This window comes from Sander lucioperca, chromosome 14 (assembly GCF_008315115.2).
Source record: "Sander lucioperca isolate FBNREF2018 chromosome 14, SLUC_FBN_1.2, whole genome shotgun sequence".
NCBI classification, from domain to species: domain Eukaryota; kingdom Metazoa; phylum Chordata; class Actinopteri; order Perciformes; family Percidae; genus Sander; species Sander lucioperca.
This window is the reverse complement of record NC_050186.1, coordinates 12,256,263-12,281,449: the sequence shown is the minus strand read 5'-3', so window position 1 is coordinate 12,281,449 and position 25,187 is coordinate 12,256,263. Positions and strand designations below refer to the sequence as shown.

At 40.9% G+C, this 25,187-nt stretch overlaps 1 protein-coding gene across 7 annotated transcripts in view; it reads left to right on the top strand.

Moving 5' to 3' along the window:
- The window catches only part of rasgrf2a (Ras protein-specific guanine nucleotide-releasing factor 2a), a 55,305-nt gene that overhangs the window by 12,980 nt on the left and 17,138 nt on the right, over window positions 1-25,187 (top strand). For all 7 annotated transcript variants that reach the window (XM_031301216.2, XM_031301215.2, XM_031301212.2 and 4 more), the window contains exons 2-11: window positions 12,532-12,638; window positions 14,156-14,303; window positions 17,189-17,278; window positions 17,353-17,606; window positions 18,266-18,345; window positions 22,540-22,733; window positions 23,270-23,379; window positions 23,457-23,575; window positions 23,653-23,816; window positions 25,089-25,155. In XM_031301216.2, coding sequence (XP_031157076.1) covers window positions 12,532-12,638; window positions 14,156-14,303; window positions 17,189-17,278; window positions 17,353-17,606; window positions 18,266-18,345; window positions 22,540-22,733; window positions 23,270-23,379; window positions 23,457-23,575; window positions 23,653-23,816; window positions 25,089-25,155 — 1,333 coding nt within the window. The remainder of the gene's footprint in view (window positions 1-12,531; window positions 12,639-14,155; window positions 14,304-17,188; window positions 17,279-17,352; window positions 17,607-18,265; window positions 18,346-22,539; window positions 22,734-23,269; window positions 23,380-23,456; window positions 23,576-23,652; window positions 23,817-25,088; window positions 25,156-25,187) is intronic.

Here is a 25,187-nt window from a genome sequence, read left to right as displayed (position 1 = left end):
TCTACCAGGCACTATTGGAAAGTCTGATCAAATACGGAATACAGGCATGGTATGGGAATCTATCCGTACAATCTAAATCTAAACTGGCTCAATTCACAAAGACCGCCATGAAAATAATAGGTAGGGAAGAACACAGACCTGTCCAAACAACCTACGAGCAGTCAGTTCTAAGAGGTGCACAGAGAATTCTTGATGATCCATCCCATGTCCTTCACTTTGAGGACGAGCTCTTACCATCAGGCAGAAGATACAGCGTGCCTAGATGCAGACTTAATCGCTTTAACAATTCATTGTTCCCTGTTCCACCAGCCTTCTTAACAAAAGTCTGTTAAAGACTTAAAACGTCCAGGGTTTGTAGATTACTATTCACTGTTTGTAATGTATGCAGCATTCTCTCTAGACGAGTTAGATGGCCATGTCAACTTGCTTTGTTTCTGCTTAGCAACCTCTAGCTCTTGTACTATGTTTACTGTTTAACTACAAGGTAGCCGAGTTAATTTGCTCCTAACCAGTTAATGAATTGCACCCAATTCACATTTCTTTTTTTGCGACAATTTCAAAAGTTCGCTCAAAATTTGCTTGACAATTGAATGGAAACATGGCGACTGTTTCTAAATTACTTCAACCATACAGTCTCTTTGACACATCTGTACTGCAGTTTCCTGTTTTTACCAGCCGACATACAGCAACACCAATATATCTGCAAGAAACAAATAATGGCAGATATATCCGCCTCGCCAAATTATTCAAATTCATTTTGAGCTGCAAATGACTATTTAAATTTTGATTAGTCGATTGCTTTCCGGATTAAGTAATTCAGTCCTCTCTTCTTGACCAACAAACTGTCTCTCTCTCTCTCTCTCTCTCTCTCTCTCTCTCTCTCTCTCTCTCTCTCTCTCTCTCTCTCTCTCTCTCTCTCTCTCTCTCTCTCTTAGTGTTAAAAACTAAAGAGTAAAAGAGGAGAGTTGAGCTGCAGTGTGACAGCTTGGCATTAGAGCCACGGGGGGGCTGTCTGCTGGCTCACCAGCAACTGAACCAGAGTGGACAGCACAGCCGAGCTGCATTCAACACCCTCCAAAGAAGTCAGATAATAAGACTAAAGGTCGGGCTATGTTAGAAAAGAACCAGTTCAATGACGTTTTGTCTGAAGGCAAACGTGTTTACAGCTCTAGAGAGGGAATGCCTGCTGTAGGGTTGACTATTGGTGCTTTCACAAGTATTTTCAAGTGGTTAAAGGCAAATAATAAAACAGCTAGTAAGTCTGGTACTTACTGTAATGTAGCCTTTTAAAATCAAGAAAAGACTAAACTTACGCCATATTACGATATCCAAAATCGAAGACGATATCTAGTCTCATATCGATATCAATATAATATAGATATATTGCCCAGTCCTAGTTGTACACATGAAAAAAGACATTGTCAATGAATTTGCTGCTTACTTCTTTTTTGATTCATTGTTAAGTCTAACACATCAGAAATTGCTAAACCTCAAGGTGACTTCATCAATTGTTCTGTTTTGTCTGACAGTCAAAACCCCCAAAATATTTAATTAACTGTACCGCAGCATGAAGCATGTTTTTCATTTTACAAGCTGGAACTGGAGCTCATTTTTTACGATTAATTGTCTTATCGACTAACCAGGGCTGTCCTAAATATCTCTTTTTGGGCTAAGAAGCTTCAGTTGGAAGCATTCAAATACATTCGAAGCTCTTTGCAAATTTTGAAATTATTCCAGGCGCTTGACTTTGGTTGATGGTTTTCCATCTATCGATTTCCCCACCAGGGACAGCGCTGCAACTAGCCCTTCACACACGCACCCTCGGCCCTACACGTTAGGGCCGGGCAATATATTGATATTATGTCGACCTCGATATACGAGATCAGATATCATCTTCTATTTTGGAGTTTGTAATATCGTGATATGACACAAGTGTTGTCTTTTCCTGGTTTTAAAGGCTGCATTACAGTGAAGTGATGTAATTTACTAGCTGTTTTATTATTTGCTTACATATTGTATCGACATTATTGGTGATTATTTATTAAAACTCTCATTGTGTTTAATATTTTGTGAAAGCACCGATAGTCAACTCTACAATATCGCTGCAATATCGGCATCGATGTATTTGGTGAAAAATATCGTGATATATATATATTTTTTTTTTCTCCATATCGCTCAGCTCTAACACACACACACACACACACACACACACACACACACACACACACACACACACACACACACAGACACACAGACACACAGACACACACGCGAAACAGCGCTCCGTCTGGAATAAAAAAAATATAATTCATGTTGATGAATAAATGATGGATTGGATTACTATTCCTGATTTCCAGATGTTCAGGGTAATGCAGATCTACATGACATATTTTTACTAGAGCTACAGGAAAATAAAGGTGTGCGGTGACATCGTAACGTAGCTCTTCATGTACGGAGATGAAGCAGTTTGTCAGAGGAAACGACAAATGCACGACACACGTCATTGTTTGATCTGGTCCTGATGAACTGGAGGGTTAAATCTAAAGCAGGCTTCTAATGGAGCAAGTCAGACAAAGCCTCAGAGAGCATCAAAGCACTCTGGTGTGATTGATTACCCGGCTCATTTGATGCCCACTCTCTTCACAGATACAACATAAATTATTCAATTGCCTGTATCTGTGGCTGCTCATAATTCTGTTGATTATAACATGACTGTAATCAGTGCATTGATCTCAATAAGTAAATATGATTCTTTGTTGTTAGTATAAGTCAAGATCTCATCATTAAACCCACAATCTTTTTTATTTTTCTGTCAACAAAAGACGTTTGGTGTTGTATGAAGTAGCGTGGGATCATGGGAGTTGTAGTCTTCATTAGGGATGTCCAGATCCGATCACGTGATCGGAAATTGGGCCCGATCACGTGGTTTCAGATATATTATTTTTTTAACACATCTATAGTTGTGCGGTAGCACAGAGTTAGACCCTTTTGACTCCACACAGAAACAGCAACGCGTGTGGCATGACATCACTTTGTTGCAGAGACGCTATTGGTTAAATGCCGGCAAAGTAGAACACGGAAGCAGCTTGAAGCGGAAAGCGCGAGTATGTCTGTATGGAGGTATTATAAAGTTGATGACAACAACATTGCCGTAGCAAACTGTGAGATATGTAACAGAAGTGCTCCGTTTGTTAACAGAGTTGTTGAATGTTAAAATAAGGTGAATTAAATAAAAAATAAGGAACATCCTGGATCTGTTTTTTCGCTCTTCATTCTGTTTTTATATATTATAGAAGTATCGGATCGGGACTCGGTATCGGTAGATACTCAAAATCAAATGACTCGGACTCGGACTTGAGGGCAAAAAAACCTGATCGGGACATCCCTAGTCTTCATTGCATTCACTTTCTCTCGGTTAGGATTCCTTCAGTGTTCATCGTTCAGGAGGTTTTTATCCGCAGAGGTCTCCTCCTCACCAAAACAAACGGACCCGCTAATAAATCAGTGTTTCTCTGACTCTGTTTGGCCTGTCAGCGGACAGGCTGCGAGCTGAGCTGCCGCTAATGTTTGATCAGCTTGTTACTCCGAGAATTTAAGATCTAGACGTCGATAGCTGAAGTCCTTCATCCGGTTCAAATATAGAGTTAAAAACCACCAAGGTCTAAGAAAGTGTATCTAAAAAATATGTCTTTAAACTGGATAAAAAGTCAATTTATGACCGCTTCTGGCAGACGACCACAACAATAGCATGCACAAAGGGGATTTGACGCCACTGATGGGCAACTGGGGCGCCCGGTAGCTCACCTGGTAGAGCGTGCGCCCCATATGTTATTAGTACGGGTCCACTGTCAGCGGCATTTCATTCGTTGTCTGTGAGCAGCCGTGCAATGCATTCTGGTAGCGTCGTTGGGACTTTGGAGAAGTGGGGCATCGAGTTGCCCACTCCTCATTTGCATAAAATTGAATCCAGGCTACATTATGCAAATGAGGAGCGGGCAGCTCGGCTCGCCACCTCCCAACAACTCACGAAAATCATTTCAAGTGACTGTTGTCGTTCTGAAATGAAGACAGATTCAGCAGCTACATAGCCTATTTTTCGCATAAAAAGTTTTCAGAAACCCATTTCGGTGAACTATTTTCCAAACGAGCCGCCATTATGGTCTGTTCTGAAATCCGAGAGCAAGACAGCCCCACGTGAAGCGTTCGTCCAATCAGGTGCAGCCACGCGGCTGTAGGAGGGTGTAGCCTGTTTTCTTTGCTTGTCAGTGGTCAGTAAAGAAACTGATAACTGCTGGTGGCGAGCCCACTAGTGTGCAATGCTGGGAGGTGGGGGGGGGATCCCTGCCGTGAAAAGAAACGTGTATATGGACACGTACCATGAGGCTGAGTCCAACTCCGACCCGCCTCCCTTTGATTGCATGTCATTCCCTCGCTCTAGCTCGCTCTCTCTCTCGCTCTTTCTTGCTTTTTTTATGTCAATCTTCAGCTATACTATCTCATAATTGCAAGAAAAGCCCAAAGAATAATCTTAAACAGTGGGACACAGAACACAATGTTTGTAACATCCCTCTGGATTAGTGTAACATGAGTTAAATAGACTGTTAAATATGAACGAGTGACAACACAATTCACGGCTCTGATTTGCTGCCTAATGAATTGGAAACATAAGCCAGGCTAAAAGCTCATGTAGCTCATTGAAGGCTTGTGCTGTGATTGTTTTTGTGGGTTTACTTGCATCATGCTCAGTTGGTTGGTTCAGAGAGCGAAAACTTTCTGATTTGTAGCTTTGAATTGTTTTTTAATTTGTGCACAAATCTACACTTGTTTACCTTGTCATCCTTAGACATGATCTGCCTGTTTGTATGGCAGTGATAGTATCAGTGAGGTAAACTCGAGGCTGTCCACGAGAAAAGAAATTCTTAGTTGACGCTCATACGATTTTGTCGAGTAATAAATTAGATTTAATCGACTTTGTTTCTCCACAAAGAATCAAGCAAAACACCACTTCAGATCTTGTGTTTGCAAGATACATATGTGATGCAAGTTTCTTGGAAATAAATCATTCAGCATGAAAAAAGCATTAAAAATGACTAATCGACAAGAGAAATCTTGGTCGACTGAGACCAAAACAACCAACTAAATAGTCGACTAATCGTCCAAGAGGGGGCAGCCCTAGTAAAGTTCTAGTTTTTCAGTCCATCCATAATGTTTGATATTTACAGAGGGGGAGGGTGTGGGGTAGGGCTGGGTATCGTTCAAAAATATTTGGGGAAAAAAACTATTAAAATCGGCACCCAGCCCTAGTGTAGGGTCGACCTCGGCAGGGCATTCTGTGCGAGCGAGCAACAGGATGCTCACTGCAGTTCACTTAGCGGCCACTCCATCATTAATTAAAAGGATTTTCTGTGAAAATTACACACAGTACCTTTTCTAAGTAGTAACAAATTCTGAGTAATCTCAGTCTTATTAGTGCTAGGGTCGGACCACATGTGAAATCGTTTGTAATTTTCCCCCCTCTTCCTGCATACAGTTTTGGCGTTATGCTAATGCTGCTTTCCACTAAAGGCTACTCACACATGATGATTTCCATGGTGAAGAGGGTTTATAGGTTGAAGTGGCTAATGTAGCTCATGTTTGTGAGAGGAGACTCAAGACATTCTGAAGAGTCAAATAAAAACAAATGGAAACAAAAAGGAAGTGATCAGTGATGGACAACAAGATAACGGATGATATGATTACGTTTAAAAAGGGAATTGTATTTTAAGAGTGTGCTTGATGACACTTTTTGTGTTTTCTCATATGTACATGTTTGACAGCTTTGCTCTTACAGTTACAGGAATAAAAAACTGTTAACGTCATTCCAAACCGAGGATTTAATGTTAAATCAAATTGAAATGAATAGAGTTGACATGTAATGCTGTCTGTTTGTGAGTTTGTGGCGCTGCTCTGGGAGGCTGCTGTGCTCGACTAAGAATAGCATCCTTACCAGTTAATTTGCCTGCAGTCACAGTCTGAATACCGAGTGAACACAACTGCACACAGACTCTAGTACACACTGCTGGTACCTGTGCTATTTGTAGCCTCCTTTAACTGTACTGTGAGGGGATCTGTCTGTCTTTCTCTGAATGTAATATATGTTTAAAGCCTTTCAAACAAGCCTAATTTACTTCTGTGTAAAAAGGTTTAGGTGTGGAAATGTCCTGAAGCCTGGTGGGTATTTAAAATCCTTTAGAAACTACAGCTGCTCTGTGTGTTTGTGTTCATGCATCAGTGACTTTATATAAGTGGTGTTAACATTGTCTCATGAATAAGTTATGTTTCTTACTTCATTAGAAACATAATGGTCTGTGGATCACCAAGCGGTTCAAGTCGTGCACGTAAACTACACGCAGATCTCACTGTTCTGTCAGAAAGATTAGTACGATATAGGGGTGTGAATCTTCACTGGTGTCACGATTCAATTCGATTATGATTATCCTGTCAACGATACAATGCAATATCACGATGCGCCACCTCCTCAAATTTATTATATATGAGAGAGAGAGACTGAGACTTCCTGAATGTAGCGGAGTCTGAACGCAGCAGCAAGCGAAAAATGATAACATCAGTAGGCAATAATCAATTATGGTCTGGCACTGCATCGATGCAGAATCATCCATGTCTGCATCGCGATGCAATGATTAATTTCAACACCCCTAGTACAATATAGAGAAGCACTGGAGAAGGGCACACTGCCACCAACATTTAGGCAGACTTTCATAACTTTGATTACTAAAAAAGGTAAAGACAAGAACATTTTGGCAAATAGATTAAATAAGGTTATTCTTTAATTCATCCTGATCAGGTGGGGTTTATTCGCGGGCGTAGCTTGTCAGATAATCTCATTAATATTGCACAGTCTGTAGCTGATGAACAATCAATAGCTGCTCTTTCCCTCGGTGCCGAAAAAGCGTTTGATATTGTTGAAAGGGGCTCTATGTTTAAAATTTCTGAAATGCATGGGTTTGGCAGCATTTTAATAAATTGGATTAAGGTGCTGTATAAGCTCCCAGAGGCTGCGGTGCAAACCATGGAGCCTTTGGCAGAAGCCATAAGGGGGAGGGAGACTAACTTCCTAGGTGTATTGGTAGGAGGTGTAGTGCACAAACTTGCTTTTTGCAGATGATGTATTACTTTTTGTGTCTGAACCTAGCAGATCAATACCCTGTCTAATCATCTATCATTGGCTCTTTCTCGAAATTTTCGGGTTATAGGGTAAATTGGTCCAAGTCAGAAGCGGATATCTAGGTATCTTAATCCCTCCCCAGTTAAAAGACCTAGATATTCTGGATCCAATCTCTTTTGATGTTAATAGATGGGACTCTCAATCTCTTGATAGCAGTCTTGATGTTATAAAAATGGTTCCCAAGCTGAATTACCTTATCCAATCTCTCCTGTGGTGGAGGTTCCCCTGTCATATTTTAAATGGTTTGACAGGATAACAAAGACATTTATATGGAATGGTAAAAAAACCTGGCTACATTTTAATAAATTGCAAAGACCGATTGATAGGGGTTTGGGACCTATTACTGTGCATTCTGTGCCGTCGATACTTTTGTAGATGTTTTATGTCCAGAAAAACATATGAAGAAAAAAACTAATAAAATTCGTCGTCAGATGATGTCCGATAGGTTTCTGAGATTGTATTTCGGCCAATACGTTCCGCCTAGGGGTGTAACGATATTGATTTATAATCGATAATCGACCACAATGAGTTTTTTTTTTTTCTCCACCTCTGCCAAAGAAAAAAAGAATGTGGATTGTGCGATGTATGATGTAGGCCTGCTCGGTTCTTTCAGGGAATGATTGTAAAGATTTACAAAGAATATGTTTACGGCATTTCCTCTCTAACTGGGACGTTTTGGGAGCGATTCGTGCGATTGCTGTGGACGAAGTACACACTGCGATACACTGTTATCTGGTGTATCCAGCTAATTTAAATAGCTCATGTTACTGTATTGTGTCAACAGTTACATTCATTTAATGTTTTATAGGGCTAAAAATAAAACTCCACGCAGAAAAAGAGTCCCCTAAGGAGGAACTCTCACACTTGTATCCGTGCGTGTAGGGCTGGGCGATATGGACAAGATCAGATCAGATACTTGGATGTCGATATTGTTGGGTTGAGAATTGTTGCTTTTACAAAATAGTTTATCAATGAGACTTTAGATAAATATTCAGCAATAATGTGGATATATCGACTAAGTAGTTAAAGGCAAATAATAGAACAGCTAGAACAGTCAGTTCAGAAAATTACATAATTTTACTGTAATGCAGCTTGTAAAACCAGGAAAAGACAACACTTGTGCCATATTACGACATTACGATATCCCAAATCTAAGACGATATCTAGTTACAGATATCGATATAATGTTGATATATTGCCCAGCCCTACGTGCATGCCAGACAGATGAGCTGATGATTTTTGTGACTGGACGAAGTGATGCCAAGTGCAGGGCAGGGCTTAAAGCTCCCTCTGTCTGTCTATCTCCATCCCTGTCTGTCTCTGTCTCCTCTGTCTGTCTGTCGCCCTCCCTTGCTGTCTCTGTGTCCTCTGTCTGTCGGTATGTCTCTCTCTCTCTCTCTCTCTCATTGTTATCCTCAAGCTTAAATCAGGCTTGTGACCGGGGAAGCCGCATTAGCAATGTGAGAAGCTGTACAGGCCCTGATGGTTATGTAAACTCTCCCTCCCCTTCAACACACACACACACACACACACACACACACACACACACACACACACACACACACACACACACAAGCCCTTAAGCCTATCTCTGGTCCGTAGCCGGCACACGCTAGCAAGTGTCTCTCACCCGCTTATCGTTACATCATTACTATACAGGCCTACTTTCTCCCCCTGGCAGCCTCACAGTAAAGTATATTGTCAGATGCTATAAAACAAAGCGAAAATAAATATGCAACATGAACATATGGCTTAATTTTTGTTTTCAATAAGCAAAAACAAAACAAACACAGAAGAAACGTCTCCTTTTTATCAGCAGAAATAACTTCAAGATGGATAATTTAGATATTTAAGATTACTTTTTATTATATGTATCCTCAATAGTACTTAAAGTCATATAGATTGTCGATTTAATCAGTTGATTATTTTCTGGATTAATGGATTAGTTTGTTCGGTCTATAAAAATGTCAGAAAATGGTGAAAAAAGTTGATCGGTGTTTCCCAAAATGTCCAAGATGAAGTCCTCAAATGTCTTGTTTTGTCCACAACTTAAAGATATTCAGTTTACTGTCACAGAGGAGAGAAGAAACTAGAAGATATTCACACAGAAGCTGGAATCAGAGAACTTTTACCTTTATATCTTAAAAGTGACTCAAAACAATTTACCAATTATCAAAATAGTTGGCGATTAATTTAATAGTTGACAACTAATCCGTTAATCTTTTGCAGCTCTAAAGATATCTGCATCACTATGTTTATGGTTTCATTATATGAGGAATTGTGATCGGAAAACGTCAGCTCATGCTCAGTTATAAAACACTTTGGAGCTTCTGTTTTTAGGGTGCCAAATTACGATTCAACTAGAAAAGAAGTCGGTGATATTTCGTCATTTCTGACCCTAAACTCACTCTCCCTTAAAAGTCTTGACATTGAATATTGCTGCCTATAAATGTGTAAAAATGATATTTTGTGTGGGTTTGTGTTCCTGTGGATACTCCACATTTTGTTGGGACGGTTGTATAATTTCTCAACATTTCTTCATCTGTTTTTACGAAGCAAAGACCTGTCAGCTGTTCACGTACAGTAATGAGATCGTTGATATTGGCACAATGGTGCTGGAGATCTAATGTGTTTAACGTTAATGTGTTTTGACAGAATGACAGGACGCGGTGCTACGAAGACAAGGGGGTTATGTAGGTTATATAACCCTGAGGCATCATGGCACTCTCACCCTCTCATAGAGCTGCAGGAATGCTTGCGCCTCCTGATCAGAAAGTTTGGCATGATCATGAATCAAATCACATATTTGTTATAATATCAGCCGTCAGACAAAACCTTTGTTTGCTGTAAACCCAGCCACACTGGATTTGTTTTCGGAATCTGCTCTGCCATTTCTTTAAAAATAATAAACAAAAACACAGATCAGTGTCACTTCTGCAATCATCTTACATTCATATCACCCAAATTATGTGTGCAATGTGCATCATATGGATTGGTGCACTGCATATAACTGCAAGGGTGAAAGGCTTTAATCAACATCTACAACACAGCCTTGATGATGCATTGCTTGCTGACATATTATAAGACAGATATAATCAGGTCTTCACAAAATGTCCTTTTGTCAACACATTTAAATAATTTAAGAAAACAATAAACCTGAAAAGTAGCCATTGAAATAAAGTGCTTGATTTGTAATGTAAGACTGCTAGTGGGGGAGGGGCAGTGCACAGTCTGCATGTGAACTGCAGCGTCTCCAGCAACACAGAGCTGCCTGTGGACGCCTGTCTGTAAATAATGCCGGGAAAAAACTATTGGCGAACGCAGCAGCTGCGTATCGGCCGATACATGTAAAAACGCAAATCGGCTTGATATATTGGCCGGCCGATAAAATCGGTCTATCACTAGAGACTAAGCTACTAGCGTCACCATGGCAACTACCAGCAACGGGCGGAGTCTACACGCTGCCTTCTGTTTATGCCTAGTATACCTGAATGTTGATGAGATATGCAGTTTGGGCATGTTAGTTTAAACAGATTAGTTCTTCTACTGGAGCTAAAAGCACTTGTGTGCACGGCGATCGCTTTTGGCTGAAAACTCTGCTTAAAACCAAAATGTAGCGGTGTAAATGTAGCCTTAGTCTTTTGAGTAGAGTAACCCACTGCAATGAATCACTGTATGAACAATAAGAAAAGAAGGCTTTATGGTTTAATAATGAAGTAGCCTGATAATCAGACTAATGCCCAATTGTAATTAACATTACAGGGGAAGGTGTCTTACTGTGCTCCTCTGTTATGGAGGAGAGAAGTTTGGACTTCAGCTGTTTTACCTTGAAACAAAAGCGGTCAGGTTTTCATAATCGGAGATCGGAGCTGTCTACTAAACAACATTGCATTGCTTGTTGTCAGTGAAAAACAACGCACCAAAGTTATGGATGTCTTGATCGGTGCTCAGGCAAATCTGCATGGCTCAAGTTACCGTAACATTTTAAAGCAATGGGCTTTACTGCTGCAGCAGGAAGCATCGATCCTCTCAGTTCTCATAATAATGCATGGATTGAAATGTTGACATTGCACTTAGCGCTGGTATGCTTAGCAGTTCTGACTATTAGAGTGCCGTGGCTCCATTCTTTCTGTTATAAGCTCTATTTAAGTTAATGTGTGCTGACTGCTTATGGCATCGTTGGTGTCTGTCAAAGAGATGATGGATTAAAAAAAAAGACGCGAGAAATCCAATAACCTACTCTCACTCTCATTTTCCTTTGTAATAAATCAAGCTGCTGAGTTAGTCCCCGTCTCATTATTTACATCAGATATAATAGTGATTTTAAAATGTATAAGTATTTAATGTAACATTTTGTACACTGGTGAATCCGAACTAACCCTTTTTAAAGTGCTCATATTATGCTCATTTTCAGGTTCATAACTGTATTTAGAGGTTATATCAGAATAGGTTTGTGGTTTAATTTTCAAAAAATACCATATTGTTGTACTGCACACTGCTGCAGCTCCTCTTTTCACCCTGTGTGTTGAGCTCTCTGTTTTAGCTACAGAGTGAGACATCTCACTTCTGTTCATCTTTGTTGGGAGTCGCACATGCTCAGTAGCTAGGTAAGGACTACTAGCCAGTCAGAAGCAGAGTATGAGGGCGTGCCCTGACAGTAGCTAGGTAAGGACTACTAGCCAGTCAGAAGCAGAGTATGAGGGCGTGCCCTGACAGTACCTAGGTAAGGACTACTAGCCAGTCAGAAGCAGAGTATGAGGGCGTGCCCTGACAGTACCTAGGTAAGGACTACTAGCCAGTCAGAAGCAGAGTATGAGGGCGTGCCCTGACAGTACCTAGGTAAGGACTACTAGCCAGTCAGAAGCAGAGAATGAGGGCGTGCCCTGACAGTACCTAGGTAAGGACTACTAGCCAGTCAGAAGCAGAGTATGAGGGCGTGCCCTGATAGCAGCTAGGTGAGCATTATAACGTGTGTTCCAAAGTGACCACGTTTGTCTCTGAAGTAAAGGCTGGACTACAACAGAGCTGTTTGGAGCAGTTTGTGAACAGTGTTTTCTGTTGGAGATGGTAAGTCCCTTTGGGGTGGACTTTGGGCTTTTTCACTTTGTAAACCTATAACATGCACAAAAAAGATATATAACACAACAAAGGAAAGGGGAAAAGCCAAAAAGCATAATATGAGCACTTTAAAACCCAGAGGTCACACAATAACCCAAACAAACTAACCGATTGAGGCAGCGGTAGAGCAGCAACTCCTGCGTTCTGCGAGGTAAAATGACGTTTTTGTTGTGTTTTCTCTACTGCAGCACTATTTCCTGGTGATTTTTGGCCACGATGGACAGAAACCTTTGGAACTGCGGACGGAGGAAGAGTCGGACTGCAACGAGTGGGTGGAGTACATCCAGCAGGCCAGGTGAGAAAAGACAGCTTTAATTTTGAGGTACTTATTGTTAAAGAAAAACTCAAGAGCAGCACACCTCATTGCACATACGTGAAGAAGGTTCGGGAGACTTATGACTTACACACAAGTATTTATTGAGCACTCAATTGAGGAGACAATTAAGCAGGCAGTACAGTATAACCACGATGTGTAATTGTGCCGTCCCAACTCTCTGAAGTTCCTGTCCTCCTGAAGGTGTATTTAAACTCACGCTGGAGGCGTTACGTTTAGCTGAACCTTTAAGGTAAACAAAGATATTGCAGGCGCCGTAAACACAGATGCTAAAGACTAGTTCAGCCTATCACTCTCTCTGGGAAGTATGCTAAAGTGTGCCAGGCCAGCCGACCTCCAAAAGGAGACAGTCCTGAATCAAATCATTCCCTTTCATACAGCTGCCTTGATTCCCTGAATCTGTAGAGACGAGCATAATTATACATGAACAGTTTTGGTTATTAGAGACTGGCTGAATATTCTCGTCCCCTGACCTGTGACCTACTGTATGAATGACCTGATGTTGTGTAAGCTTTCCCTTTAGTCTCATCATACCACAACCTGGTGTTTCCAGAAATTCCACCACACTTATACTTGCTTGATTATTCCCATGTTATTCTACTTTATACTGCTTTTCTTACACTGCATCTCAGAGGTAAATATTTCTCCACTACATTTGTCTGACAGCTTCTTGACAGTTTCTCATTACGATTTTGTTTTTAAATATAATACATTGTGTGGAGTATATTTACTCTGTGGTATTGATATTTTTTACTTACATCTGAATACTTCTTCCAACACCGTCGTCTACTAACATGCAATTATATTTAACACATCTCATCAAAAAACAGTTTCTCTACTTTCTGCTTGCATTGTGTGTGTGTGTGTGTGTGTGTGTGTGTCAGCAGTTCACATTTAGGTCACACTGGTGCTGTTCTGCTGGTTACATCACAGACTTGATCTCGCCACTCCACCTCCATTCCTCTCTCTCTTTGTCTGTCTTTATCTGAACATTCAGTAGAAAATATATGAAGCCTTTGTTTATCCCTGCTGATATTTTACTGTATAAACACGTTATGTCAGGTTGTTGCTTATTGACAAAAGGGGGAAGAAGTACTCTGATACTTAAAATGAGCTGGTCTCATTGGTCGCTTGACAGGATGTTAATTGACGTGGAGGCAGACGCATCTAGCTGTCGATGTTTCGCCTGATGTGTTTATGATTGTGGTTGACTTTGGGAAATATTTGCAGCTTTAGTTGTTTTTGTATTTTTAATGTTTGTGTGTGTGACTGTACTGCTGCCTGTCTTGGCTAGGACACTCTTGAAAAAGGTTTTTAATCCCAATGAGGTTTTTTCCTGGTTGAATAAATGTTAAATAAAAAAATAAGTATAAAGTAGCAGAATACGAAAATATTAAAATAAGTACAGGTCCATTTTGTGACTAATGTGTCAGATGAATCTCCTCACCCACTCGTCTCCTTTCCCATGCTCCCTTTAGTTACTCTGACATTATCATCGAGCGTGAGATCCTGATGCAGAAGTACATCCACCTGGTCCAGATCATGGAGACGGAGAAGATCGCAGCCAATCAGCTCCGCACCCAGCTGGAGGACCAGGACACGGAGATCGAGAGGCTCAAAGCTGAGGTATGCATGAGTGCTTCCACATCAACACACGTACTGTACGTGCATGTTGTTAGAAGGCACTCAGATGCAGATCAAAGAATGCAAATGCATCTGGCATGATGGGAAAAAAACTTGAGTTCTGGGCATAGACTGTTAAAATAATGGACATAGCATCCGTGACGTCGGCCATTGGTTGTGCAATGCCGTTTTTTAAGTTTTACATACAAAACGTACAACTTGCAACATGAACACATTTTTAACCCTTCTGAAGTGAATCATCAAGTAGAGATTTACCAGCGAGTAAACGCACAGTACTGGGTACTGCCGCCATTCATATACATACAGAAAATCGGCAAACTTCCCTTTAAGTTACCAGCTAACGCTAGCGGAAACTAGCCAGCTTGGTTGGCATAACGCTAGTCTCGCATTACCAGCTCTACTTCCACAGCGCTGTGGAGGAAGGTCTGACAACACCACAGATGCATTCTGGGATAGGAGAAAAAAAAACGCTCCGAGTTGTTTACATTTCTTTAAACCAATCACAATCGTCTTGGGCGGCGCTAAGCTCCGGACGCAGCGACGGTGGCTCTGCAGAATAGTCTCAGGAAGGAACTGGTTTTGGTGGAACATTAGCACCCCGCTAAAATGCCACAAACATTATTAAATGAAGTTAACTGTTCGTCCAATACAGTAACGTGAGCTATTTAAATAAGCTGGATACATGGTCAAAAGTAATTTGCGCTTCCCAGTGTATCCCCGTCGTTCAAAGAACCAAGCAGGCCTGCCTTGTCGCACAATACAAATTTTCTTCAAAACTTGCCATTTTCAGCTTGTAGCTCGCTAGTTTGAAGGTTGTTGTTGTTGTTGTTGTTTCCCGTAGCGAAGGGAGCTTGAGAACGGCGACACACAGAACAAAAGGTAAAGGACATCTGGCGAAACGTCCGGCGGCATCGGATATGAGGGCAGTTACGCGCCCTACCTTGCGGTTTTATGCGGCTTGCAGCTTAACAAGACATTTTTAGGCGACCAAATGTTCCAATTAACTTTGAAGTAAAAACACACAGTGAGACCGTAAAAAGTTTTAACCCTTTAAGCGCCAAAGTCGCAAAATTGCGACATGACGGCGTACTGAATCAAACAGCTGTTTTCTCTGAATAGAGTGTTATATGTCATTCATACTCCCCTCCACTAGTTGGCAGACATCCCGTACTTAGACCTTAGCTCAGAAATACGTCATGCTTCAATGCAAAATGTTCGAGAAAATCCCATCCAAACGTGACTTTTTTTGTCAAAAGCGACTAGCGACTTTTCTGGTGTTATTGGAGACTTTTGTGGTGTTTGGAGACTCGTGAAAGCACGTATCACTCAGCAGTTATGTGCTCAACGAGGAGCGGGTGCTGCCGTGAGCCCCTCCCCCGTCCAAAAGCCCTCACAGGCGGTCAGTGTCTCAGTAGCCTCGCGCAACGAGCAGAGAGGAGACACACAGCGCTCCGCGTCCAGCCTGCATTGAATCACGTATGCAGCGCCGTTCTTGCCCTGGCTTACAGAGCGGGGTGTAAATGTAAATGTTTCTTCACTCTTACACAAAATAATTAGGGACAGGACGCGGTACTGAATCAAACTGCTGTTTTCTCCGAGAAAAAGTTATACGAGGAGCGGGTGCTGCCGTGAGCCCCTCCCCCGTCCAAAAGCCCTCACAGGCGGTCAGTGTCTCAGTAGCCTCGCGCAGCCGTCACAGCCTGCCGTCAGAGCAGAGAGGAGACGCACACCACTCCACGTCCAGGCTGCACATGGACAGCTTTCTGTTTACATGTATATGCTACTATATGGCACAGTAGTCATAATTTTGAACTGTTGGTTTTACCATATACAGTTTTCCTGTCCATTTGTTAGGCTTTGTGGTTGGGTGTCTCAATATTGTTCATATTGTCTCTGTACTGTATAATAATAATGATAATAATGAAGAAGAGAAGAAAAAAGAAAAAGTGTCCTCCATTAGCATGGTGGTGGGTAAAAAAACAAAAAAAACAACAACTAAATAACGCCTACTGTTTACATGAGTTTTGTGGTGTAGTAATAGTTCTAGTTTACGACTGTTGGCTTACAATTTACTTTTTCCCTGTTCATTTGATATGTGGACAACATAACAAATGGATGGAGGGGGGTAAATCTGATTAAATAAGTTCAACTATCTTCTAAAATATCAGGTATTTCATGGAAATTACATAATCCAATATGGCCGCCGCCATATGACGTCATAATATGCAAATTAGATGGGAAAATTTACTCCCGAGATAAACGTTAGGTCATTCTCAATATTTGTCTCATTTACACTTTGTCTCTATCTCAAACCACTTTCAAGCCAGAGCCTTCTGAAATTTAGGTGTCAAAATCTAGTATTTTTAAAAATAATACCCGGCGCCTAAAGGGTTAAGATGAAAACACGGACAACACCCAAAAACAAGTTCAGGTCTATTTTGTTGTGCACGGCGTTAGCATGGTTAGCATCACTAAGCCTCTGTTCTGATTGACCGGTCCTAAAGCATCCCCTGCTTTATCGTCTGTTTTAAAATAAATGGGACCATGATTTACAAAATGAACATCATGCTGCGACTGAGGCCACTAACTAATTATGAAAGTGTTTACTGAGGTCATAAATCAAGTGAGAAATAGGGTAATTCTTTCCGCATTGGCTTCACTTTTCAGACTCGAAAGCTTCGTCCATTATTTATATACAGTCTGTGCTTTGGAGCTTAAATGAAAGCTCAGCAGGGGTTCCAGTGATTCCAAGGCCATTACTTCCCCATCATGCAACGACATATTTGTTGTTTTTAAACCTCCAAAGGGTTTCATGAATATTTCAACCTCTGTGCGGGTATACTCACATGGAGACTGTTGTTTGCCAGATTCTTGTGTTGAACAAAACCAAAGAGAGGATGCGGCCGTACCACAGCAACCAAGAGGAGGAGGACCCAGATATCAAAAAGATCAAAAAGGTAAATTGTTGGTTACACAAAATGACAAAGCCAGGGGAACAAAGAGAGACACCTAGTGTGCTGTGGCTGTGCAGGTGCAAAGCTTCATGCGTGGCTGGCTGTGCCGGAGGAAGTGGAAGATCATCGTCCAGGACTACATCAGTTCGCCTCACGCCGAGAGCATGCGGAAGAGGAACCAGATTGTCTTCAACATGGTGGAAGCAGAGACGGAATACGTCCACCAGCTCTCCATCCTGGTGAACTGTTTCCTGCGGCCGCTGCGCATGGCCGCCAGCTCCAAGAAACCTCCCATCAGCCACGATGACGTCAGCACCATATTCCTCAACAGGTACAGGGCTGCAACTAGCGATTATTTTAATTATCAATGAATCTACCGTTTATTTTCTCAATTAATGGATGAGTTGTTTGATCTCTAAAATGTCAGAAAATGGTGAAAAATGTGGATCAGTGTTTCCCAAAAAGCCCAAGAAGACGTCCTCAAATCTCTTGTTTTGTCAATAACTCAAAGATATTCAGTTTATTGTCACAGAGGAGAGAAGACACTAGAACATATTCACATTAAAGAAGCTGGAATCAGAGAATTTTTAAACTCAAACTGACTAATCAATTATCAAAATATTTGGCATTTAATTTAATAGTTGACAACTAATCGATTAATCTTTGCAGCTCTAAACAGGTATCTTCTTTTTTATTTTGTATAAGAGTAAATGTTTAATCTCCCAGTTGATAGTTACAGTAAGAATCTCTCTCTCTCTTTCTCTTTCTCTGTCTCTGTCTCTCTCTCTCTCTCTCTCTCTCTCTCTCTCTCTCTCTCTCTCTTTCTATGTCTCACTCTCTCTGTGTCTCTGTGTCTGTCTCTGTCTCTCTCTCTGTCTCGGTCTCTGTCTTTGTCTCTCTCTCTCCCTGTCTCTCTCCCTGTCTCTGTCTCTCTCTCTCTCTCCCTGTCTCTCTCTCTGTCTCTCTCTGTCTCTCTCTCCCTGTCTCTAGTGAGACCATCATGTTTCTGCACGAGATCTTCCATCAGGGTCTTAACGCTCGGATCGCCAACTGGCCCACGCTAGTCCTGGGTGAGTACTTCACAGCTCAATCACGTCTCTTTCCGACTTAGGAGTTCCCTAACTCCCTGTCTCCGTTTCAATAATTTCAAAAAAATAAAGAACATTTAATGGACATTTTACGTGTTTAGAACACGTGGACACCATTTCACATGCGAAACATTCACATAATATACGCATATATAGTTTGTTGATTAGTTAGTTTTAGGATTACAAGACTACTATTTAACAGACATCTTCCGGTCTCACATATACAACTCATGTTGAGAAATGCATGAATAAAAAAAAAACAGTACAACAAAAAACATCTACAGATCATCTCGGTAAAGAGCTTTTTGTCTCTTCTCCCGGGTTTCTCAAGACAACTGGCTGATTTATGTGTTTCCCATGTGAACAGCCATCTCAGCAGGGTTCAAAATTAACTTTTTGGTCCACCAGCCAAATGGCTAGTGAATGTTCACATTTTACCAGCCCCTCTATAGATTACCATTGCTTTTTTTTGGCTAGTGAGTGAAGCAAATTTACCAGCCACTTGCATATTTTACCAGCATTTGGCTGGTAGATGGTGCTAATTCTGAACCCTGCATCTCAGGGTTATGTATAATACTTTCCAACAACGGCCAGTTTTCAAAATATCAGTTTTCTTGAACGCGTTTTCAAAACTTGCTCACATCTAATGCAGTAGTTCTCAAACTTTTTTTTCAATCATATACCCCCTTTGAATTGTTTTGTTATGCCAAGTACCCTCTAACCAGCAACATTTTTGTTAGAAAAGAGAGTTTATATAAACTGGTACAATACAGTGTCGGCAGTGATAGATTTACTCAACAACAACCTTGTAACTGAAAAACATTTCAATCCTTAATTTCAAATGTTAAGAATCCATCACTTATTTCATTCATTATTATAGTATAATTATTTTAGGAATTATGCATGACATCTATCTATAAATTACAGGAATGTCAGCTTTTTAAGAAACCAATATGATCATATTTTCAGAGAATTGCCTAAACATGATAAAATATACAACAAAATAAACACATTTAGTTTGGGAGATAAACTCCAATAAAGGTGACTGTTAAAAGACATTTAATTTGGCATATTAGTGTCATTTCAACACTGAAATGTTTTAAATGATTGACTGCTAAACTAAAATCGTCTACGCAATTGAAGAAATAGATCAAGATTTTTTGAAAATAATATAATAACTAATCCAGAATTAACAAATTTATTTTAGCCTGATAACAATGTGTTAGCCTGGATTAGTTCTGAAAAAATGTTAGGATATAATATTAATAGCTCTTGCAGATTAGCATTTGATAACCAGTACAGACCTCCCCCTCAGTTTAAAAAAATCAGTTTATAATAATACATTTTAACAGATAGAGGACTTGAAGTGTGCCCACATGGCCCAGCCTCCTCCACCTGTAATGGAGCAGTTTCAGAGAGCTTGTGGGCTTCAGCGGAGGCCGTCCTTCAGCGCTCACTCCCTCAAAAACTCAGCCCAGCTTGCCCTTGCATTTATGCATGATCTGCACTACCCCTGGTCCCAAGTGCACATTTCCGTTTTAACTGAACACTGGAGCGTTACGTGGAATAGTCCAGTTTGTTCATTCGAACTCTGGTGCGGACCAAACAACCAAACTCTGGTCCGCATAGAGTGCACTAGAATTCGGTTCACTTTAGGTGAGAAGACATTCTGACCCTAATATAGGAACTGAACCGAAAAGCAATGCATTTACTAGCTTGCAATTTCAACTTATATATGATTTAAGGGATAACTTTAAAATCCATAACCTTCTCCTTACTCGCTGTCTTGTCAGCTGCTTAGAAACACTAAAGCAAAACCAGAAAAACCAAGACGTTATAAATTTGATGTTGCTCCATTATTTCTGAGACCAGGTTAGTGTCAGCGAGTTACACCAGGATATTCTGTCTAATAGACCAGCGACCATTTGATTACAACGTGCGGCACACTTGACAAAGTGCAGCGTGAGCGCTAAATGAACATGTGAAAAATGCAACAATGTTACAACGACAACCCCGAATCGAGTCTACAGAATTAAAGGTGTGAACCCATGACTGTTAAAAAACATCAAGGTGTGAACATGCCCTTAGACTCCAGAATCACTTCATATTGTGTTAAGGTGAAAATTAAATGAAAGATCATCTTCAGTTCAATCAAAAAAGGTAAATACGTGAAACATTTGCGGTCAGGTTTTCACGGTAGATGTGTTTTTATTGAACCCATTTAAAAAGACAAATGCACAGATAAGAGATTTATTTTTTTTAAAATGTGGCAGTAAATCCGGATTACCCAGAGTACACCAACACTATTTTTAAATTTTAACCTGCAAGTTTTCAGAGGGGGGGAGAGAAAGTTTGATGTTAATCATCTCTCTTCTCCTTCTGCTCCTCTTCCGTCGCTCTCTCCTCCTTTTCTTTCCTCTGTACCTGAGGATCAGAGTTTTTCTCTTTTAGGAGCTTGATTTCGTCCTCTTTGGTAATCCACTCATTCTCCATCCTTCTGCTCATCTTTTCAAACTCCTGGAGGCAGTGGGTTTTGTACCTCAAGAGCAGAGATTTTCTGCAGCAGAGACCTTGATTTCGTTCTCCATTTGGCTCTCTTTGTTGTTCCACTCCATCTCTCTGCTCCCTCTTTCCAGCTCATGCCGTTTCTCAAAGCTCTCCTCTTTTGCAGCGAGCTCACACGTCATGTGGTCTTCCAGAGTGGCGAGTTTTGTTTCAAACTCTGCCTCCCTCTGGATGATCTGCCTTTCCTTCTCCATGAGGTTGGCTTCGCTCTCCAAATACTTTGCTTCCAGAGCCGTCTTTTCCTCCATTATTATGTTGATCAGGTCATCCTTTTCCTGGACGACATGGCTCAACTTCCTATCATTGTCCTCTGCCAGAGTTTGGAGCTTGGCATCCTTGTCCATCAAATTCTGGTTTGGTATGTTTGATAATGTACCATTAATCTTCTCCTGGGTCTCTCTGTTCCTCTCTTGCTCCTGTTTCAAGAGCCTGACGGCCCGGTTGAACTCACCACTCCAGTGGAGTTTGGCTGACCGGGAGATGTTCTTCTCTGCCTTCAAACTTTCTCTGAGAGAGTGAATCTCTTCATTTTTCTTATTCTCCTTGCTTTTACTTTCCTTTTGGACATTTTTCCTTACGGTTCTCTCTGAACGTAGAGCCGTCAGGATTTTCATTTTCTCTTCCTCCAGGCCAGCATTTTCAGAGACCAGCTGGTTGATTAGTTCTTGAGTTTCCAGTTGGTCTTTTTTCAGGTCCTTGAGCCGTACGCTGGGAGTTGGGGAAACGGCTGTCGGTGGCATTGTTGCCATGATCGCTGAACAAAAGTATTTGTTGCGATAGTGGAGTATTGCAGCGTAGAGTAGTATTGTTCTACGTTGTAGTACGGAAGTTTTGGTGTTTTGAGATCTGTCGCACAAATTCAAGGGGCTTTATTGGCATGAATGTTTCAATAACAATGTTGCCAAAGCATCAGACAACACAAACAGTTATATTAGGATGGGTTTATATTATTTTATAAGTCTATTTGTATGGTTATTAAGTAATATGAAACAAAAAGTACATTGTAATAAAAATGTAAAGACAGTCAAATTTTACATTAGACATAAATATGTACAGATATTTAAAACTGGGATCTTTTGTGTGTGTGTGTGTGTGTGTGTGATGACACACTGTGTGATGTTAGGCTGCATCACATGACTTCTCCAGACTGAAAAATGGCAAAATAGAAGTATATAGCCCAACATGGCATTTGATATGCATAAATATTAAATTAGCATTTTGCAAAAATCCCCTGCTCTACTCCCAAGTACCCTTAGGGGTACCCCCACCCCCATTTGAGAAACACTGATCTACTGTACATCTCCACACAAGAATACATTCTTAATATAATTTAAAACTTCAACTTTGTATTCTTTTTTTTATTGATACACTTTTAAATACCCTTCAGGTACTTTATCTCCTCATACATTTTTCTTAATTTTACAAAAGAGAAGTTAGCTATTAATAAAAACAACAGCAGAGCACACAGAAAGCGTACACATCTAATACAGATATTACTACTAGAAACAATTACAGTCATGGCTAAAAATATCAAAGCTAAAAATATGTGGAAAATGCTTCATTTTTCACCCTACGGTTAGTGTATGTGTTGTTGTTTTTTCTTCCACCCAGCGGATCTGTTTGACATCCTGCTGCCGATGCTGAACATCTACCAGGAGTTTGTGCGTAACCACCAGTACAGTCTGCAGGTTCTGGCCAACTGTAAGCAGAACAGAGACTTCGACAAGCTGCTGAAGCAGTACGAGTCCAACGCTGCCTGTGAGGGACGCATGTTGGAGACGTTCCTCACTTATCCCATGTTCCAGGTAGTACACACAACATAGTACATTTACTCTTTAGAACTGTACTTAGGTCAAAATTACTATAGTTTACTTGTGTATTTCCATTGTATGCTTCTTTCTACTTGTAATCCTCTACATCTCAGAGGGTAATATTGTACTTTGTACTCTACATTTGTCTGACAGCTTTAGTTACTTTTCAGATGACAGTTTTTCTTCCCCTTCCTGTCCAGTGAAAACTGAAGGATGAGGTCTTCCTTTATGTCTTGAGAAAATTCTCCTCCTTCTTACACTAAAAAGTCTTTAAAAAGCCTCTTGGATCAGCTGGAAAATGCATCGTCACAAAACTGACACCACGAAAAGTTTAAAACTTTTTAGAGGAAAATGCTGATAGGGAACATTTTACTGCACAACGAGTATTTTCACGTTACGTACTTTAAGTACATTTTACTGACACATACTTTTACTTACAGCTTTGAATGCAGGACTTTTAGTTGTAACAGTGTGTATTAATACATTTACTTCAGCAAAGGGTCTGAAAACATTTTTTTTTGGTATTTCAGATTCCACGATACATCATCACTCTTCATGAGCTGCTGGCTCACACACCTCATGAGCACGTCGAGCGCAAAAGTATGGAGTTTGCCAAATCCAAACTGGAGGAGCTTTCCAAGTGAGTTTGTGCACAATTCACAGATATACATGTATGTTGTGACAGATGATGTTGATGAAGATTGTTCGTGTTGTCAGGATGATGCACGATGAAGTGAGCGACACCGAGAACATCAGGAAGAATCTGGCCATAGAGAGGATGATCGTCGAGGGCTGTGACATCCTGTTAGACACGAGTCAGACCTTCGTCAGACAAGGTGAGCCTCCTCTACAACATCTGCTACCACTTCATTTTATCCCATGGCCTTTGACTCACTCCTGACGCCGTGAACAGGCTCTCTTATCCAGCTGCCGTCCAGCAGTGAGCGGGGCATGCTCAGTAAAGTCCGCCTGGGCTCGCTCACACTGAGGAAGGAAGGAGAGCGGCAGTGTTTCCTGTTCACCAAACACTTCCTCATCTGTACACGGACGTCTGGAGGAAAGCTTCACCTGCTGAAGGTCAGCCTCACCTGTCCACAGATATACTTCACAAATACAATGGAATTAATAGAGCTCGATGGTGTTTTAAGCCCCCAACGTCTCCTTCCAGGCAGCGCTGCGACCGTTGACTTCAGGGCACCTAGCCTTAACCCTAACCCTAACCATTGCCTAATCCTAGTGCCTTCCAGGCAGCGCTGTCTGGAAGGAGACGTTAGAGGCTTAAAACACTGATAAACATTAATAGATAACCTACCTTCTACTTTTAAAGTAGAAAATTTATAATAATATATTATAATTTATAAATAAAGTTTATGCTTTTCTGTATTTTCTGTCCTATCTATAATGTTACATTGTTGGATTTTCATGTTAAACTTGGCCGAAGCTGGGGCGCCCAGATAGCTCAGTTGATAGAGCGGGCCCCCATGTATAGAGGTTTACTCCTCGACGCAGCGGGCCCGGATTCGACTCCGACTTGCGGCCCTTTGCTGCAGGTCATTCCCCCTCTCTCTCTCTCTCTCTCTCTCTCTCTCTCTCTCTCTCTCCCCGTTCATGTCTTCTGCTGTCCTATCAGAATAAAGGCTGAAAATGCCCTAAAAATAATCTTTAAAAAAAAAAAAACTTGGCCGAAGCTTCAAATAATGAGGTAAACGTATGTAAAAGAAATCCCTGTGAGACAAAACCTCAGATTTCACATGCTGTAGTGCTGTGAGTATCGGAGTGACGTCATACTGAGCCGGTTTTCAATTTATGGTCATCTGCTCCATGTTACTGCAGTGTTGACATTAGCCACATGCTAAGTCAGGGAAAGCTGTAATCTTGGTTGAAGATGTTTTCAATTTCTCCCCAATTTCGGATCATATTCCAGCTGGAACATGTCTGGTTGTGTAACATTTGGTTTAGAAGCCTTTATTGGGGATTTTTGACTGTAAAAAGTGCTGCTATATACTTAGTCAGTCTCAGGCTGCAATGGACTGTTCATTATACAGAGGTAGAATCCAGAGATCAAGAAATGCTATCCAATCAGAGCAGACTTGAGACAGGCGCTCGAACAGTAGCGTCTCCAACAAAGTGTGAATAAAGGTATATTCAGACACAGTATGGGCAAAATAATGTGTTTTTGAACATTAAAGCATGTAAACATTTTTTTGTAGAAACACAAAATACAATTATGAACCTGGAAACGGTATATAAAAGTGTCCTTTAAAAACAAGTGAAACAACTTCCCCGTGAGGTAGAATTTCAGATCAAATGTTGAATTTGCTCTCTGTCGCATCTTTTCTCCCCCAACAGCAAGGAGGCACGTTGTCTCTGATAGAGTGCACTCTCATCGAAGAACTAGATGCCAATGATGAAGACTGTGAGTACTTGTTATACCAAATATTTTCTTGT